The sequence below is a fragment of the Pseudophryne corroboree genome, chromosome 7 (genome assembly GCF_028390025.1).
Source record: "Pseudophryne corroboree isolate aPseCor3 chromosome 7, aPseCor3.hap2, whole genome shotgun sequence".
Taxonomy (NCBI): Eukaryota; Metazoa; Chordata; class Amphibia; order Anura; family Myobatrachidae; genus Pseudophryne; species Pseudophryne corroboree.
The window spans coordinates 361625668-361645239 of record NC_086450.1 but is presented as its reverse complement, the minus strand read 5'-3'; the positions used below and the strand labels follow the sequence as shown (position 1 = coordinate 361645239).

The 19572-nt window shown below is 43.1% G+C and overlaps 1 protein-coding gene across 1 annotated transcript; it reads left to right on the top strand.

The window, feature by feature from the left end:
* The first annotated feature begins 301 nt into the window (after positions 1–301).
* LOC134945295 (parvalbumin, thymic CPV3-like) lies at positions 302–16344 on the top strand. Its single transcript, XM_063934491.1, has 5 exons — positions 302–362; positions 985–1052; positions 4720–4852; positions 14323–14432; positions 16074–16344. Exons 2-5 carry the CDS (start codon positions 992–994, stop codon positions 16097–16099), a joined length of 330 nt encoding a protein of 109 aa, XP_063790561.1. The 5' UTR covers positions 302–362; positions 985–991; the 3' UTR covers positions 16100–16344.
* Positions 16345–19572: the final 3228 nt, after the last annotated feature.

Genomic DNA, 19572 nt, shown 5'->3' with positions numbered 1-19572 from the left:
TATCCAGTGATAATAAAAACTTAGTGGCTTCCTTGACAAAAGAATTGATACTTATGAAACCTTTGTTGTGCTTTAGTTTCCTATTGAAGACTCTTGCGTGCAGACATAACGCTTTATTTGTGAAATGAAATTGTATTATGTAAATTCCGCACAGGTATAAATAGAAGAGGTTGATTAGTTAGGTAAGAAACTTGAGCTTGTCACCAAATCGTGCACTTGATCCCTGAATTGGTAACCCAAGTAACGCATATTGTCACCTGTTGTATCCTATATAAACCGCACTTTTTCTTTTCCATCCCCAGTTCTATCACCTTACATGTCTTCTGCACCTTTTCAAGAACCTTCTCCGTGGACCACACAAGGTAAGATCCTCTTAAACTTTAACTTTTATTGTCCAATGGTTATCTTGTTTCCAAGGCTGACATTATTTGATATATGTGAAAACACACACTTTTTAAATAATATATTGATCGATTTAAATATCAGATATTTGCTTATCTCACTTTATCAGCTGTAACTGTTTTACGCATTATGTTACATATATTAGTGTTTACAAAGCTGAAATCTATTCTAAAACAGACATATCCCCTTTCAAATAACACTGTAACTTAGTTAACTAAATACCTTATTATTACAAGTTTTTTTTTTCTATATGTTCACATTTATTGTTAGGTTTTATTTTTTTATTTATGTATTGTTATGCTTTATATCAGAAGTCAATTCTAGGTTTCCTTTCTATAAATTCTCATTTATCTTTGATAAATAGTGTTACATTCCAATTATACATTTTATACAGTCAGGGGCATCCAATGTAAATGTTGCAAGTTTTATATAACATATAATATACTGTTGTATTATATATAATGGAACTAGCTTTGTGTGTCGTAAAACAGTGCTTTTTGTGAAAAATACTTCTTGTCCCAAATATTTTAAAAATGTAATAATTTCCTGAACTAAATTTGCTAATGATGGTTCTATTAACAGATAAAAGATGAGTCTTAAAGATTTCCTCAGTGCTTCTGACATTGCGGCTGCTCTGAGGGAGTGCCAAGGTAAACCTGATTGTACCTTTCCTTTGTCTGTTATTAAATAAAATAATAATAATAATAAAAAAATACAGTACACTGTTACAGGACCAATCATAATGGATTAGCAATGCTTTTTAGTCATATTATTAATATTAAGCATAATATTTTCAACTCTGGTTATGGAGAATTTGGAACTTGAGCGCTGTGTTGTGTGTGTGTAATGTGTCTCACATTACACACACAGCAGCACTCAAGTCTCCCAAATACTCTATTAAACCCCATATTGAGCTGCTCATACTACAAACATTAGTGCAGCATACTGTTCACTATTTGCAAATCTGATTATGGAGAACTGTTGTGATTTTGTTTTGATATCATGTACTGTAAGTGTTATTTGCTGATTGTGATGGGCAAACATGTTACAAAGCAATAAAAACATACTTATGGGTAAAATGTTTCTGGCCAACCATAAATAAATTATTATAAATTATTTCATATAAATTGTTATATTCCGTATATAAATAGGCTACTTAATAGACAATAGAATGTTTTTAATTCAATTATTTTAATAGAAACTTTCAATTGCTTGATAATAATTAAATATAAATATAATTAAAAATGAACTAACTTATATTAGCATCAAAATATCCTAATGAAATGTTACTTGCAATTTATTCAATTAAATATGCCAAATAACGGATCAAGAATAAAAAAAAAATGCTAAATATAATTTATTTATTTATTTAATTGTAAAGAAAACTTAAACAATTTCAAATGCTGTCATGCTTCAAGTGGTTGCTTCTAGAGAAAACAAGTCTGCATGACCTTTTATACATATATTATGTCCGACAACAATTCATTTAAATCTCCCGGTTTCAATATAAAAAAGCAATCAATATCTTTTTACAATGCTTAGACCATATAGTTGCTTCCAGACAGATTATTATCTGTATGGAGTTAATAGGCCAATGCAATAACCTGCAGTTTGCAAAAAAAAAAAAAAAAGTGCTGATGTTTCATTGATATATCCACAAAACTAAAAGCAACTTTTGTTTATGGTAAATCATGAACTGTTTTTCCCTTTAAAAATTGCCAATTTAAAAAATCTTGCAGCTAAATCACTGACACGTCAGCACAGTCCGCATTCTGTAGGCTGTTACATTTGGCCCATTGTGTTTTCCTTGTTTTTGCATGGGTTTGCTTCCAAAGTCTGGAAGTTTATCGTTAAGGTGCATACACACTGGGCGTTTTTGCCCAGCGTGTATGAACAGCGATGATCGCTGACATCGCTGGGCTGAAAACGCTCAGTGCATACACACTGAGCTCTTTTCCCCCCTGTCCAGCTATGTAAGCAGGGGTGAGCGGCTTTCCATAGCAGGACGCTATGGAAAGCCGCTCACCGCACCGTTCATCTACTGGTAATACCAGTAGATGGACGGCGGTCACTGGCGATGAAGCGGGAGCGCGCATCAGTGCTCACTGCTCATCACTTGTGCATACACACTGGGCGGTTTTGAGCTGAAAGCAGCTCAACACACCAATAGTGACCTGCTTTCAGCTCAAAACCTACCCAGTGTGTATGGGCCTTTAGGGTGAGATTGTATTAGAGTGGTATTGAATTAGTTAGGTCAACTGATACAGTCACTGAAATAAATGAATATCTGTAAAATGCTGCATAATATATTGATGCTATGTAAATTATACATATATAGGTTTAATTATTTGTACTTTAAAAGATCTGGTTAGTGAAAATGAAAGACACTAACTGATCAACTGCAGCATAAAAATTACTTGGAAATGTAACTGCAAATGCTTCTTATCTATAATGAGATTAATGAAGAACTTGGTAACAGCATGAAATATAATGCATGTTGTACATTACACCAATCTAAGAATAATTTAAGCTTTCTATTGCAATTAAATGTGGTATACCAAAGTAATATGACAAAAATATATTTTTTGGTTTTGAGACTAAACAAATAAATTATATAGAATAAGAATTACATCAAAGTCAAAATCTTAAAATTCAATCTAACTGAACAATTTATCCAAAGGCTCACAAATTTCAAGATCCCTAAATGTTACTTCTGCAATATGTGCCATCTTTCAAGCCTTGTTAGTCCTCATTATGACTGCAGTCAAATTCGCTGCTAGTTGATTAGGAAGCTACATAAATTCTCGTCATCATGTGGATGTTACGGTCACTGTACTTGGTACTCCAGAGACAGGGTGGATGAGCCCCAAGTACAGGAACGTGATGCTGCAAAAGATACAGAGCTCAGCAGCAACCCCTACGGAAACCTGACTCCGTTGTCTCACCCTCGTAGTCGGCTTTCGCCTGCGAGACTATGGTTTCTTGGGCCCACGGCAGCCGCGTTTGAAGGGCGGATTATGTCTGCCCAACTATTCCTCCACATATGCCATTTGTGAAATTATTTTTATTATTAACAACAGTATTATTTTCAACATTTCAAAAACATTTTTTCTTGAAGGATGACCGGTAACCTTGTTTTCTGATGTGTTAGAAGGTGTTGGGTATGGTATGCCGGCTGCCAGGATCCCAGCGGTCAGTATACCGACACCGGGATCCTGGCAGCAGAATGCCAGCAGGGGAGGTGAGCGCAACAAAGTCCCTTGTGGGTTGGCTAAACTAGCCATGCAGGTTCTATTCCCACTCTATGGGTGTCATGGATGAGTGAGAATAGACCCCGTGGGTCAACATTCCGTCTGGCGGCATTGTTAGCGGTTGGGATTCCGGCATCAGCATGCTGACTGCCGTGATCCTGAGCGCCGGCATATCAACTACATCCCGTTAGAAGGTAGCACTAATGTGATACAAATCCCCAAATTTTAGGACTAACAATGATTTGTTGCACACATTTTTTAAACTATTTCTAAAGATCATTAAGTGGTACACTGATTGACATTGTCACATCATACACTGGGACCTTAGGTTATCATCCAACCACGGCAATGTGTTCTCCCCATGTATGTGCGGTATTCCTCTGCATGTCCCAGCTTCCTTCAATTGTCTAGCTTTATTGCTTCTGATAAAATTGCCCATGCGCGGTAGAGAATTAAAGGGGGGTACACACGGAGCGATGTTTAGCTAATTTCTAAGCAATCTGACTAGCTGAACATCTCTCCATGTGTAGGGGTGCCGGCGACAGCGATCCGCTGGGTGAAATGAGCGTCCCCTCGTGTCTGTTCCCCCCCTTACTCAGCACATCGCGCTGTGCTGAGCGCGGGGAGAAATGTGTGCTGAGCGGTCTGTGCTAAACCGCTCAGCATACATCAGTGGGGAAATCTCCCCGTCAGTACAGCCCTTTAGGCTGTAAGCTCTACACGGCAGGGACTCATTTGAATGTTTAAAACATTCTCTGTAAAGATAAGGGTATATTCCTAAATTAAGAGTCACTTTAGATCAGATAGATACTAAACCTTGTTGAATGAATTTCCTAAATTTAATTTGCACAGTGAACAATTTTGCTGGTGGATATATATTCAGCCTACCAATGCAATGATTCCAACGATCGGCACTTTCTCTGACATATTTATTTGATTGTGAATAAACAGGCCACTCATTTAAATGTTGAAAACATTTCTGCAGACCATAACATGGTTAGGTGATGGGTATACATTACATCTAAAACTCGCTGCGTCATTATATACTCTGTGTTTTTATTTTCAGCTGCTGATTCCTTCAACTACAAGAAATTCTTCCAAACCTGTGGGCTGGCTAAGAAGACAGCCAGCCAAGTGAAAGATGTCTTCCGGGTCCTGGATAATGATGAGAGTGGCTTTATTGAAGAAGAAGAACTCAAGTAAGACATTAATATATTAATAATATTATATTATGTTATATCACAATATATCGGGGTGGTGGTGTTGCAGCAAAGTTAACTTATAACTTGTAAAGGCTGTTTAGAATTAACCTGTTGTCACTAATGAGCATTTTCTTATTCAGTAGTGCATCACAAACTAATTAAAATAATTTAAACCAGTATTAATTCTGTCTAGTCAGCATATGTTTTATTATGATGATGATGATGATGATTACTATTATTATTATTATTATTATTATTATTATTATTATTATTATTCCTCCACATATGCCATTTCAGACCACAATGTGGCTATAGCTGCTTGTTGGATGTTTTGCTTTCTTTGGCAAAGTAATTTAAATAAAACTTTAATTGAGCTTCTGAACCAGGTAGGATTTACAGAATGCAGCCTTTCATCATACTGTAGTTGTCCACGCTGATCAGGCTCTAATCACAGCCAATCACTGCATGCTTTATACTGGCTGCAGGAGGAAGAGCAGAATGATTGGTTTCCATACAGCTGGGTACACCCCTTCCGACAGTGTGACCCAGCAATGCGATGTTATCAAATCACCGTACACATGAAAATTATCCACTATATAACAACGCAATGTATCGTTACATGCTGCATGTAACAACACTGCAGCACATCCAATGGGACGATTCAATGAACAACAGCAGTAAACAACAGGTTGGGCATACACACCTATACGATGAGTGTGCCAATTGGTCGAAAGTACGAATATCACACAATATATTGTATAGTGTGTACCCAGCTTAAGATGTATCACTGTGCGTCTTCCTGCAGTCAGTATCGGAAGCACAGTAATAGTGTGAGAACTGAACTAGTGGGAGAGCTAAAGTAACAGTTATCCCCCTCCTCCAATGATATTCTGCTGCCTGATGCGAGGTGCTTATATTGCTTCATGGCAAATACACCCCTGGATAGGCTATTTAAAAAAGATGACCACTGTGCCACAATAGCAACGACAAGTTATTATTTTAATTTCTCTATCGTCCTAGTGGATGCTGGGGTTCCTGAAAGGACCATGGGGAATAGCGGCTCCGCAGGAGACAGGGCACAAAAAGTAAAGCTTTAGGATCAGGTGGTGTGCACTGGCTCCTCCCCCTATGACCCTCCTCCAAGCCTCAGTTAGATTTTTGTGCCCGGCCGAGAAGGGTGCAATCTAGGTGGCTCTCCTAAAGAGCTGCTTAGAAAAGTTTAGCTTAGGTTTTTTATTTTACAGTGAGTCCTGCTGGCAACAGGATCACTGCAACGAGGGACTTAGGGGAGAAGAAGTGAACTCACCTGCGTGCAGGATGGATTGGCTTCTTTGGCTACTGGACATTAGCTCCAGAGGGACGATCACAGGTACAGCCTGGATGGTCACCGGAGCCTCGCCGCCGGCCCCCTTGCAGATGCTGAAACGAGAAGAGGTCCAGAATCGGCGGCAGAAGACTCCTCAGTCTTCTTAAGGTAGCGCACAGCACTGCAGCTGTGCGCCATTTCCTCTCAGCACACTTCACACGGCAGTCACTGAGGGTGCAGGGCGCTGGGAGGGGGGCGCCCTGGGAGGCAAATGAAAACCTTTTTTGGCTAAAAATACCTCACATATAGCCTCCGGGGGCTATATGGAGATATTTAACCCCTGCCAGAATCCATTAAAGAGCGGGAGACGAGCCCGCCGAAAAAGGGGCGGGGCCTATCTCCTCAGCACACAGCGCCATTTTCCCTCACAGAAAGGCTGGAGGGAAGGCTCCCAGGCTCTCCCCTGCACTGCACTACAGAAACAGGGTTAAAACAGAGAGGGGGGGCACTAATTTGGCGTTAGAAATATATAAAAGATGCTATAAGGGAAAACACTTATATAAGGTTGTCCCTATATAATTATAGCGTTTTTGGTGTGTGCTGGCAAACTCTCCCTCTGTCTCTCCAAAGGGCTAGTGGGTCCTGTCCTCTATCAGAGCATTCCCTGTGTGTGTGCTGTGTGTCGGTACGTGTGTGTCGACATGTATGAGGACGATGTTGGTGAGGAGGCGGAGCAATTGCCTGTAATGGTGATGTCACTCTCTAGGGAGTCGACACCGGAATGGATGGCTTATTTAGGGAATTACGTGATAATGTCAACACGCTGCAAGGTCGGTTGACGACATGAGACGGCCGACAAACAATTAGTACCGGTCCAGACGTCTCAGAAACACCGTCAGGGGTTTTAAAACGCCCGTTTACGTTAGTCGGTCGACACAGACACAGACACGGACACTGAATCCAGTGTCGACGGTGAATAAACAAACGTATTCCTTATTAGGGCCACACGTTAAGGGCAATGAAGGAGGTGTTACATATTTCTGATACTACAAGTACCACAAAAGAGGGTATTATGTGGGATGTGAAAAAACTACCGTAGTTTTTCCTGAATCAGATAAATTAAATGAAGTGTGTGATGATGCGTGGGTTCCCCCCGATAGAAAATTATGGGCGGTATACCCTTTCCCGCCAGAAGTTAGGGCGCGTTGGGAAACACCCCTTAGGGTGGATAAGGCGCTCACACGCTTATCAAAACAAGTGGCGGTACCGTCTATAGATAGGGCCGTCCTCAAGGAGCCAGCTGACAGGAGGCTGGAAAATATCATAAAAAGTATATACACACATACTGGTGTTATACTGCGACCAGCGATCGCCTCAGCCTGGATGTGCAGAGCTGGGGTGGCTTGGTCGGATTCCCTGACTAAAAATATTGATACCCTTGACAGGGACAGTATTTTATTGACTATAGAGCATTTAAAGGATGCATTTTCTATATATGCGAGATGCACAGAGGGATATTTGCACTCTGGCATCAAGAGTAAGTGCGATGTCCATATCTGCCAGAAGATGTTTATGGACACGACAGTGGTCAGGTGATGCAGATTCCAAACGGCACAAAGGTGTATTGCCGTATAAAGGAAGAGGAGTTATTTGGGGTCGGTCCATCGGACCTGGTGGCCACGGCAACTGCTGGAAAATCCACCGTTTTTACCCTAAGTCACATCTCTGCAGAAAAAGACACCGTCTTTTCAGCCTCAGTCCTTTCGTCCCTATAAGAGTCATATCTGCCCAGGGATAGAGGAAAGGGAAGAAGACTGCAGCAGGCAGCCCATTCCCAGGAACAGAAGCGTTCCACCGCTTCTGCCAAGCTCTCAGCATGACGCTGGGACCGTACAGGACCCCTGGATCCTACATGTAGTATCCCAGGGGTACAGATTGGAATGTCGAGACGTTTCCCCTTCGCAGGCTCCTGAAGTCTGGTTTACCAAGGTCTCCCTCCGACAAGGAGGCAGTATGGGAAACAATTCACAAGCTGTATTCCCAGCAGGTGATAATCAAATTACCCCTCCTACAACAAGAAAAGGGGTATTATTCCACATTATATTGTGGTACTGAAGCCAGAAGGCTAGGTGAGACCTATTCTAAATCTAAAAAAATTTGAACACTTACAAAGGTTCAAATCAAGATGGAGTCACTCAGAGCAGTGATAACGAACCAGGAAGAAGGGGACTATATAGTGTCCCGAGACATCAGGGATGCTTACCTCCATGTCCAAAATTTGCCCTTCTCACTAAGGGTACCTCAGGTTCGTGGTACAGAACTGTCACTATCAGTTTCAGACGCTGCCGTTTGGATTGTCCACGGCACCCCGGGTCTTTACCAAGGTAATGGCCGAAATGATGACTCTTCTTCGAAGAAAAGGCGTCTTAATTATCCCTTACTTGGACGATCTCCTGATAAGGGCCAAGTCCAGGGAACAGTTGGAGGTCGGAGTAGCACTATCTCGGATACTGCTACAACAGCACGGGTGGATTCTAAATATTCCAAAATCGCAGCTGATCCCGACGACAAGTCTGCTGTGCCTAGGGATGATTCTGGACACAGTCCAGAAAAAGGTGTTTCTCCCGGAAGAGAAAGCCAGGGAGTTATCCGAGCTAGTCAGGAACCTCCTAAAATCAGTGCATCATTGCACAAGGGTCCTGGTAAAGATGGTGACTTCCTACGAAGCAATTCCATTCGGCAGATTTCACGCAAGAATTTTTCAGTGGGATCTGCTGGACAAATGGTCCGGATCGCATCTTCAGATGCATCAGCGGATAACCTTATATCCAAGGACAAGGGTGTCTCTCCTGTGGTGGTTACAGAGTGCTCATCTTCTAGAGGGCCGCAGATTCGGCATTCAGGATTGGATGCTGGTGACCACGGAGGCCAGCCCGAGAGGCTGGGGAGCAGTCACACAAGGAAAAAATTTCCAGGGAGTGTGATCAAGTCTGGAGACTTTTCTCCACATAAATATACTGGAGCTAAGGGTAAATTTATAATACTCTAAGCTTAGCAAGACCTCTGCTTCAAGGTCAGCCGGTATTGATCCAGTGGGAAAAACATCACGGCAGTCGCCCACGTAAATAGACAGGGCGGCACAAGAAGCAGGAGGGCAATGGCAAAAACTGCAAGGACTTTTCGCTGGGCGGAAAATCATGTGATAGCACTGTCAGCAGTGTTTCATTCCGGGAATGGAAACTGGGAAGCAGACTTCCTCAGCAGGCACGACCTCCACCCGGCAGAGTGGAAACTTCATCGGGAAGTTTTCCACATGATTGTAAACCGTTGGGAAATACCAAAGGTGGACATGATGGCGTCCCGTCTGAACAAAAAACGGGACAGGTATTGCGCCAGGTTAAGAGACCCTCAGGCAATAGCTGTGGACGTTCTGGTAACACCATGGATGTACCAGTCAGTGTATGTGTTCCATCCTCTGCTTCTCATACCTAAGGTACTGAGACTTATAAGACGTAGAGGAGTAAGAACTATACTCATGGCTCCGGATTGGCCAAGAAGGACTTGGTACCCGGAACTTCAAGAGATGCTCACAGAGGACTTATGGCCTCTGCCGCTAAGAAGGAACTTGTTTCAGCAAGTACCATGTCTGTTCCAAGACTTACCGCAGCTGCGTTTGACGGCATGGCGGTGGAACGCCGGATCCTAAGGGAAAAAGGCATTCCGGAAGAGGTCATTCCTACCCTGGTCAAAGCCAGAAAGGAGGTGACCGCACAACATTATCACCACATGTGGCAAAAATATGTTGCGTGGTGTGAGGCCAGAAAGGCCCCACGAAGAAATTTCAACTCGGTCGATTCCTGCATTTCCTGCAAACAGGAGTGTCTATGGGCCTCAAATTGGGGTCCATTAAGGTTCAAATTTCGGCCCTGTCGATTTTCTTCCAGAAAGAAGTGGCTTCAGTTCCTGGAGTCCAGAAGTTTGTCAAGGGAGTATTGCATATACAACCCCCTTTTGTGCCTCCAGTGGCACTGTGGGATCTCAACGTAGTTCTGGGATTCCTCAAATCACATTGGTTTAAAACCAGTCAAATCTGTGGATTTGAAGCATCTCACATGAAAAGTGACCATGCTCTTGGCCCTGGCCTGGACCAGGCGAGTGTCAAATTGGTGGTTTTTTTCTCAAAAAAGCCCATATCTGGTTGTCCATTTGGACAGGGCAGAGCTGCGGACTCGTCCCCAGTTCTCTCCCTAAGGTGGTGTCAGTGTTTCACCTGAACCAGCTTATTTTGGTGCCTTGCGCCTACTAGGGACTTGGAGGACTCCAGGTTGCTAGATGTTGTCAGGGCCCTGTAAATATAGGTTCCAGGACGGCTGGAGTCAGGAAAACTGACTTGCTGTTATCCTGTATGCACCCAACAAACTGGGTGCTCTTGCTTCTAAGCAGACTATTGCTAGTTGGATGTGTAATACAATTCAGCTTGCACATTCTGTGGCAGGCCTGCCACAGCCAAAATATGTAAATGCCCATTCCACAAGGAAGGTGGGCTTATCTTGGGCGGCTGCCCGAGGGGTCTCGGCTTTACAACTTTGCCGAGCGGCTATTTAGTCAGGGGCAAACACGTTGGTAAAATCCTACAAATTTGATACCCTGGCTAAGGAGGACCTGGAGTTCTCTCATTCGGTGCTGCAGAGTCATCCGCACTCTCCCGCCCGTTTGGGAGCTTTGGTATTATCCCCATGGTCCTTTCAGGAACCCCAGCATCCACTAGGACGATAGAGAAAATAAGAATTTACTTACCGATAATTCTATTTCTCGGAGTCCGTAGTGGATGCTGGGCGCCCATCCCAAGTGCGGATTATCTGCAATACTTGTACATAGTTACAAAAATCGGGTTATTATTGTTGTGAGCCATCTTTTCAGAGGCTCCGCTGTTATCATACTGTTAACTGGGTTCAGATCACAGGTTGTACAGTGTGATTGGTGTGGCTGGTATGAGTCTTACCCGGGATTCAAAATCCTTCCTTATTGTGTACGCTCGTCCGGGCACAGTATCCTAACTGAGGCTTGGAGGAGGGTCATAGGGGGAGGAGCCAGTGCACACCACCTGATCCTAAAGCTTTACTTTTTGTGCCCTGTCTCCTGCGGAGCCGCTATTCCCCATGGTCCTTTCAGGAACCCCAGCATCCACTACGGACTCCGAGAAATAGAATTATCGGTAAGTAAATTCTTATTTTTTAACGCAAACTTAATTGGGCACATTTTTACTTCATGCTTTATAGCAATAATGAAGTTGATTTGACATATATGTAATTGATATTTGCAATCAGTTCGCCACAGGAAATAGATTCCCATTTAAATGTTTATAAGTTTGACACTACAGGTGTATGTATTTCATTGAACTTAATGTGTTCTTTATTTTGTATTTGCATCTGTAGTTAATTGTATTTTACATGATAATGTGACTGTCCAGGAGTAGACTGTCTTAAAGTAGTATGGGGCAGATGTATTAACCTGGAGAAGGCATACAGAAGTGATAAACCAGTGATAAGCGCAATGTGATAACGCCATAGGCGTGCGCACGGGGGGTGCCTGGTGCGCACAGGCACCCTCTAATGTCCGGCACCCCCCACACATCACGCCTTCAGCATAATGATGATAGCCGTGGCCCGCGGCTTGCTGTCCTGAATGCACTCTGTGTCTGCTCCTCCCACCGGCGCTGCACCCGCCGCAAGCCGAGTTCTGTCACTTGCTGTCCGCCTCGCGATGTGACATGATGATGTCACACCGCGCGCCCTCCCTCTCTCCTCCCCCGCCCGCGCTCCCCGCCCACACTGTCAATTCATTGTGCGCCTATGCCGTAAACCACTCAGGAGGAATCAGTGCACTGCCAGAGGACACAGCTCAGCTGTCTTCACCAAAGACTCTCTGTCACTGAGACAGTAAGTCACTCCTGCTGCAGGGAAAAGAGAGGGGTAGGGCAGGCAAGGGGAGTAAAATTATGTATATACAGTATATAAAGCACATCCATGTTAGTTACCCCACAAACATGGAAAGAAAATTAGATCTGTGGGTGCACTAATAAAAAATTAAATAAAAAGTAAAGAAGGGTTTTATATATCTATCTATATGCATATATATATATATATATATATATATGTGTGTATATCTATATATATATACACACACACACAATGGCATTCTCTTTGTATTGCAATAAGGAAAGCAGGCGGCACTCTCCGAACTTGAATTTAGCTCATACTGTGTGGGGAAATGTGAATTTCGTCCTCATCCCATGTTGCGTAATGTGAATTTCAGCTCATACTGGGTGGTATAATGTGAATTTCGTCTCATACTGTGTGGGGTAATGTGAATTTCTGCCCATACTGTGTGGGGTAATATCAGCACCGTAACTACCTGTGTGCCTGGCATACAGCGCAGTTGCCCTGAGGGCACAACTGCCAGCGGCTTGTAATGAGTCAAATTGACTCATTACAAGCCACCTCTACTGTGTGCGCCGCGCTGAAGAAGCCGGTCCGGAGGCAGGGGAGGAGAGCAGCAGCGCCGGAGGCAGCGGAGAAGGAGGAGGAGGGAGGGGGACTGGAGCCACAGCAGCGCTATGTAATTGGTGGTGGCGCCGCTGCAGCTGTGTCCTCTAATTACGCATTGGCTGCCCGGCGTCGCTGTGAATGAGGGAAGCGCATCCCAGCATTCACAGCAGCGCCGGGCAGCCAATGCGGAAGGAGAGGGGACTGCTGCAGCGGCGCCACCACCAATTACATAGCGCTGCTGCAGTTCCAGTCCCCCTCCCTCCTACTCCTTCTCCCCTGCGTGCACCGAGGGATCTGCCAGCACCGAGGAGCCTGACTGCCAGCGCGGAGAGATGGTAAGTATCTATCTATCTATCTATCTGTCTGTCTCTCTATTCTGTCTGCCGCAATGTGTAAAAAGGGGGACGCTGTCTGCCGTAATGTGTAAAAAGGGGGACTGTCTGCCGTAATGTGTAAAAAGGGGGACTGTCTGTCGTAATGTGTAAAAGGAGCTCTACCTGGTGCAGTGGCGCTACTGTGCAGCGTAATTTTATGAAATGGTATTATTTTGTGGCCACGCCCCATCCCCGTGAAGCCACGCCCCTATATATTTTACGTGTGCCTACGACGTGAACTTCCCTATCTTACATAGGGGGGGTGTGGGGCGCCAATGCCGTTTCTTGCACACAGCGCAAAAATGCCTAGTTACGGCACTGGGTAATATGCATTTTGACTCATACTGTATGCTGTGATGTGAATAAGGGGCACTACTGTCAGTAGCTGGTGAGTATGGGGACATGTGACAAATGCTGGTGTCCTGCGGAGGAGGAGTCTGATGGCATATAAAGAGGCAAATGTAGCTCTGATGGAACATGTGTGCATTTTAAACTTTAGTTGTGTTATATTAAAACTCAAATATTTGGCCCCCTAAATCTCAGTACTTTTCAGAGTAACCCACTCAAAATCAGGGTGTAGATGCTGGCGGATGCAACGGGTGGTAGGGGGGAGGGGAGTGAAATGCATATGAGCCAAGGCCCACCACTCTCTAGCTCCGCCACTAGGTCAGGGATAGGTTGGAGAAGTGTAAGCTGCGATAGGGTGCAGCGGCAACTAGGACTCAGGGTTATGCAATACCTGCCAGTGGTCACAGAAGGCGGTGCTAGACACGCCTCTACTGCGGTGCACCCCCTAATAAAATTAGCTGCGCACGCCTATGGATAACGCACCAGCCAATTATTACAGATTTGAAAAATGACAGAAGCTGATTGGCTACTGTGTTATCACCTTCCACTTATCATTGCTTTATCACTTCTCCAGGCTTAATATATCTGCCCCTGTTTTGTGTATAAATAGGATACTGTGACTTTTTTCTCTAACTCACTATCAGGCATCATTTCCTGGGGTAAACTAGGGCCATATGCTACTGTTTTGCCCCAGGTCAACCTGGTGCATATACTATTGTTTTCTCATAGTGTAACACTGGTGAATCTGCTACCCTTGTGGATATATCAACTTCAGTGCTAAATGCCTCTTTATTGGGGCAAATTGTACACCTGCATTTTGTGACCCAAAATGCCTAAAAATCTCCGCATCTGCTCAACCAAGTTGATAATAGTGATTTCTAATTTTCTAAGGTATTTCCTCCAACGTTTTGATCCAAGCGCCAGAGAACTGACTTGCACAGAGACTAGAGATTTTATGGCCGCAGCTGACCATGACGGAGATGGGAAAATTGGGGCTGATGGTGAGTGTAAAAATAATATGATGTAATAGCACAGCTTTATGACACATCTAGTTATTCAGGACACTTCACCCACGGTCCCCAGAACATGTGATGCCATGACGTAACAAAGATGGGCCCGGATCTGGGGCTTCCGGGTAGCTGGGCGCCGGACGCATCCCGAGGGTTCCTGCTGACCACCTGTCCAAGCTGCAGGGTGCTATTCAGGCACCCCACAAGCGAGGGACATGTACCTGGGGTGGCAGGACAGGATGCACACCCCTTGTCACGGTTCTGGCATGCATATAGACACAACAGCGCTTCATTTTTACCCTGGTGACACGCTATACCAGTGATTTTCAACCACTGTGCCGTGGCACACTAGTGTGCCCTGAGCAGTCTCCAGGTGTGCCGCCATAGAAGCAGAGCCAGGCCCGTCAGTGTTTTGCCGCTACTGAGGCCCTGGAACGATGAGTACTTGTGGTTTTAGTGGTTGCGGAGCCAGTTCTAATTTTAGACCCGGGAAGTGTTGGGCTCTTCTGGCTTTCTCAGATGTTGCTCAGGCGTTACCTATCGAGAAACTGCGACATGACATCCTAGGACACGCAACTGCACCATGCATCACCAATATAATTTGAATGTGCCTTGGCAATATATAAATCTTGTTCAGTGTGCCGCGAGTTGTAAAAGGTTGAAAATCTCTGCTCTATACCAAGGGAGGAGGTCCGATCATTCACCCACAGAAAACCAAGACAGATAATGTTAAGTCTTGGCTGTTAAACAGTAGTTCACTTTGAGTCGAAATCCCACCTTTCCACGCTCTCCAGTAACTTTCTTTTTTTTTTCTTCTCTATATTACTTTAGCCTTTCTGAAATACAACATAGCTTAAATAGTGTGTGCTTTCAGCTATATCAGCCACTTGATAAATGGGATTGATACTGTATGTATGTTCTACACACTGGTTCTCATCAAACACCCCAAATCATGTTTTAAAAAATGTGATATATATACTTTTTTTTGCAGTTAAATTACTTTTCATTTTGATATTTACTAAGGCTGGGTATACATTTAGGGGGAGTATCCAATAAGACCCAAGGGGGCTGGGGGGGCTCTGCGATTTTTTAGTGCTATTCAATTTTCTGTCCGAAAAAGTATTGATTTTCATGATTCGCTGCCACAATCGGAGAGAAAAAGGCAAAACAAAATCCCAGAAAAGTGTCGGCTTCGGGGGAGGGAAAATAATTGGATACCAACCTGTGTTCTATATCATTCATACAGCCGTCGAACAATGCATCGTTCTGCCCATCAGCTCGATAAATCTGTGAATTACATAGTACACAGAAATATCACAACAGCTGTTTAGCATGACAGCTGACGATATATATTACATCTGTCTGTGTGTACGGGCTACAATGACATTACTACTGGTTCCTGTGGCCAAGCATGTTGGACGGCAGATTGGTAAGGGTGTATGCACATACCATCTGTGCAGGACACTTACCTAATCATTGGATTGGTCGGCCCATCAAGCGGCTGGCCAATCCATCATTCAGGTGTGTACTCAGCCTAAGAGTAATGTTCTAGTTACATTTTTAATTACTTTAATATTAGGAATTATAATGTAACAATTGACTAAATAATTTATTTGTCTTTTGCATTAATAGAATTCCAGGAAATGGTTCATTCCTAAACACAGTGCAGACTCCGGTGGTGTACAGGGCTCAGTGATCTTACAGTGGAATCAAGGCATGCAAGGTCATAAAGCTGTGCTTCACATTCGCTTTAGTCATCATCCATCTCACATCTTAGCAAGTGAACAAAGTGAACAAGATGAGTCAGCTTGGTGGATCTTCTGAATGTGGGTATTGTTTCATGTGGTACGCACTAACCGTCTCTGAATGTACTAACAATCCAATAAAAACATATATACCATGACATCATTGTGTCACTATGATTGTGTGTTGCAAAACAAATATTAAAATACAAATTCCTCTGAGCACTACAAAATAACCCTCAATATTTTATCATGTAATGGCTACATAACTGACAGCAGTGGAGGACTTACCACAAAGCAGCCAAAGCTGCTGCTTAGGGCCCTGTTGGTCCCAAGGGGCCCACCAACAAGGCTGTATAAAGGGCATTTCCCACAGACCACAAGCTTCACCGAAATTGTCAGGGAGCTGGGCTGGCTGAATACTCCCAGCAGGCTGTCAGTGATTAGACAGATGTTGGGTGCTGGCTCCAGCGCACGCCTGTGTCTCCAGTCCTGCAGTACTGTGTATGTGACCAGTCATGACACACGTGTGTATGACATCAGATGCTTAGAGAGAGGAGCCAGGATGTGCACAGAAACAAACATGAGGTCATCAAGTGTACTTTATTGCAGTATTTTTAACATTATTATATAACATCCACCTATTTCAAATTCCACTCAGATGGGGGATGGGGGGATGGACAGTGCAACTGCAAGGACTTGGCTGGTCCTAGGGGCTCGCTGACAGATCATTGAGTCGGGAGGGCAATTCTGATTTCCGCCGAAAATGTCAGAGTGCTGGGCTGGCTGAATACTCCCGGCAGGCTGTCAGTGACCAGATAACTGCCAGGTGCCAGTTTCCTGCACCAGCCTGTGAGCAGTGCCTACAGTGGGATTTTTAAGGGCAGCACAGACGGTGTAATGGTTAGCATTTACTGCTTCACTCCACTCAGGTCATGGGTTCAATTTCCACCATGGCCCTAACTTTGTGGAGTTTGTATATTCTCCCCGTACTTACGTGGGTTTCCTCCGGTTACTCCGGTTTTCCCCCACAATCCCAAAATATACTGATAGTTTAATTGGCTCCTAACTAAAATTAACCCTAGCATGAATGCGTACATGTGGTAGGAAATATAGATTGTAAGCTCTACTGGGTAAGGGACTAATGTGAATGGTCATATGTTCTTTATAAAGCGCAGCGGAATATGTGTGCGCTATATAAATAACAATAATAATAAATACACTAGTACAACTACCATCCATCTGCTATAATTGGCCGGGTGCAGATTGGGGAAAATACACTGACTGGGAGGGTGGCATAATGAGCGGGGACCTGTTTGCTACAATTGGGGGGGGGGGGGGGGGGGGCACGCTGAGGATTGTTTGAGGAAGGGGGCCCCAAATTGGCTTGCTTAGGGCCCCATGGGGTCTAAATCCGCCTCTGACTGACGGCATCCACTAAAATCCAAATACATAGATATCAGACTTTGGTTCTCCATATACTCCAGAACTTCACCTGTAGTCAATGACTGCCTTGAATGTTATCCCTATTCTAGAAGTAGTATTTTGTACATCACCAATGACACTTAAATTCACATATGGTAGTTTACAAGTAATGCAAATCATATATTTAAATGTAATGGCATGTATAACAAAATAGTCCCCAATATAAAGTGGAACAGACAGATTATATTATGTTATTTGGAAGATATTGGGTGTCTCCAGGTGAGCTGGTTCTCAATTTAGATATACAGGTTGAGTATCCCTTATTCAAAATGCTTGGGACCAGAGGTATTTTGGATATCGGATTTTTCCGTATTTTGGAATAATTGCATACCATAATGAGATATCATGGTGATAGGATCTAAGTCCAAGCACAGAATGCATTTATGTTACATATACACCTTATACACACAGCTGGAAGGTAATTTTAGCCAATAATTTTTGTAACTTTGTGCATTGAACAAAGTTTATCTATAGTCACACAATTAATTTATGTTTCATATACACCTTATACACACAGCCTGAAGGTCATTTAATACAATATTTTTAATAACTTTGTGTATTAAACAAAGTTTGTGTAAATTGAGCCATCAAAAAACAAAGGTTTCACTATCTCACTCTCACGCAAAAAAGTCCGTATTTCGGAATATTCCGTATTTCGGAATATTTGGATATGGGATACTCAACCTGTATTAATTTATGTGTTATCATGTAGTATAACAATATGCAATTACATGACCCAGATTGTGTGCTATTATTACATAGTTTTAGGGACCCCCAGTAACAGAGACGCCTTGACACAGCCTGGTGGCTTAATCATATCTTTGCAAATATATTCAAACTGAGGTCTCTGTGTTTCTATTATCATGTAGAATTCAACTCTCATTGCTGATACTTTTCAGTATTCTGGGGAAATATTTTCCTATTTTTTCTTGTCTAGAATAACCCCTCTCTTTTATGCACCTGCGAAGGACCATTAAATTGATTGAGCACCCACTATTTTATATTACTTCACCAATGACGCCTAAATTCACATATGGTAGTTTACAATTAATGCAAATCTTATATTTATATGTAATGGCATGTATAACACAATAGGAGTCTATGTAGTAAGCCTTGGAGAGAGATAAAGTGGGTAGAGATAAAGTACTAGCCAATCAGCTCCTAACTGCCATGTTACAGGCTGTGTTTGAAAAATGACAGCTAGAAGCTGGTTGGTTGGTACAGTGCCTTAGCTCCGTCCACTTTATCTTTCTCCGAGGCTTAGTACATTTACCCCATAGTCTCTAATATAATAACAAAAAAATTTAACATCTAAAATCTGAAAATTAACTAAACATAACAGGTTGCTACTAACAAAAGAGATTTCCATCTACAGTCTTTCAGTCATTGCAATGCCTCATCAGTCACAGATCACCAACATAGAAAGGGGACATGAAGTTATGAGGACACAACAGAGGGTCAGTGTTAGTTCAACTGTGTAGCTAGGAGACATGGTAAGCTGCTTAGGTGCTACTATGCTGCTAATGCTTCCATCATTTGAAAGGACAAATAATGTGTTCTATCAAGTAATCCCACACTCACAGTACCTTCAAATTTACAAAAAAGGAATAAATATTGAACTAGCAGTTCAGAGATATAGCCTGATTCAGAGTTGGAAAAGCAAGTAACTTTGCACATTGGGAAAACTAGGTTGCACTGCAGGTGGGGGAGACTTAAAATGTACAGAGATTTTAGACAAACCCAGAGGGGGGTTCTATCTCTATCTATCTATCTATCTATCTATCTACAAGTATTTTATATGTGCATTGGTTTACATGCAACATACAGTATGGCATTGACATTTTTTTTAAAGAAGTACTAGCTGTCTCTTGGACATAAATATTGGAGTTTGTTTGAGGACTTCA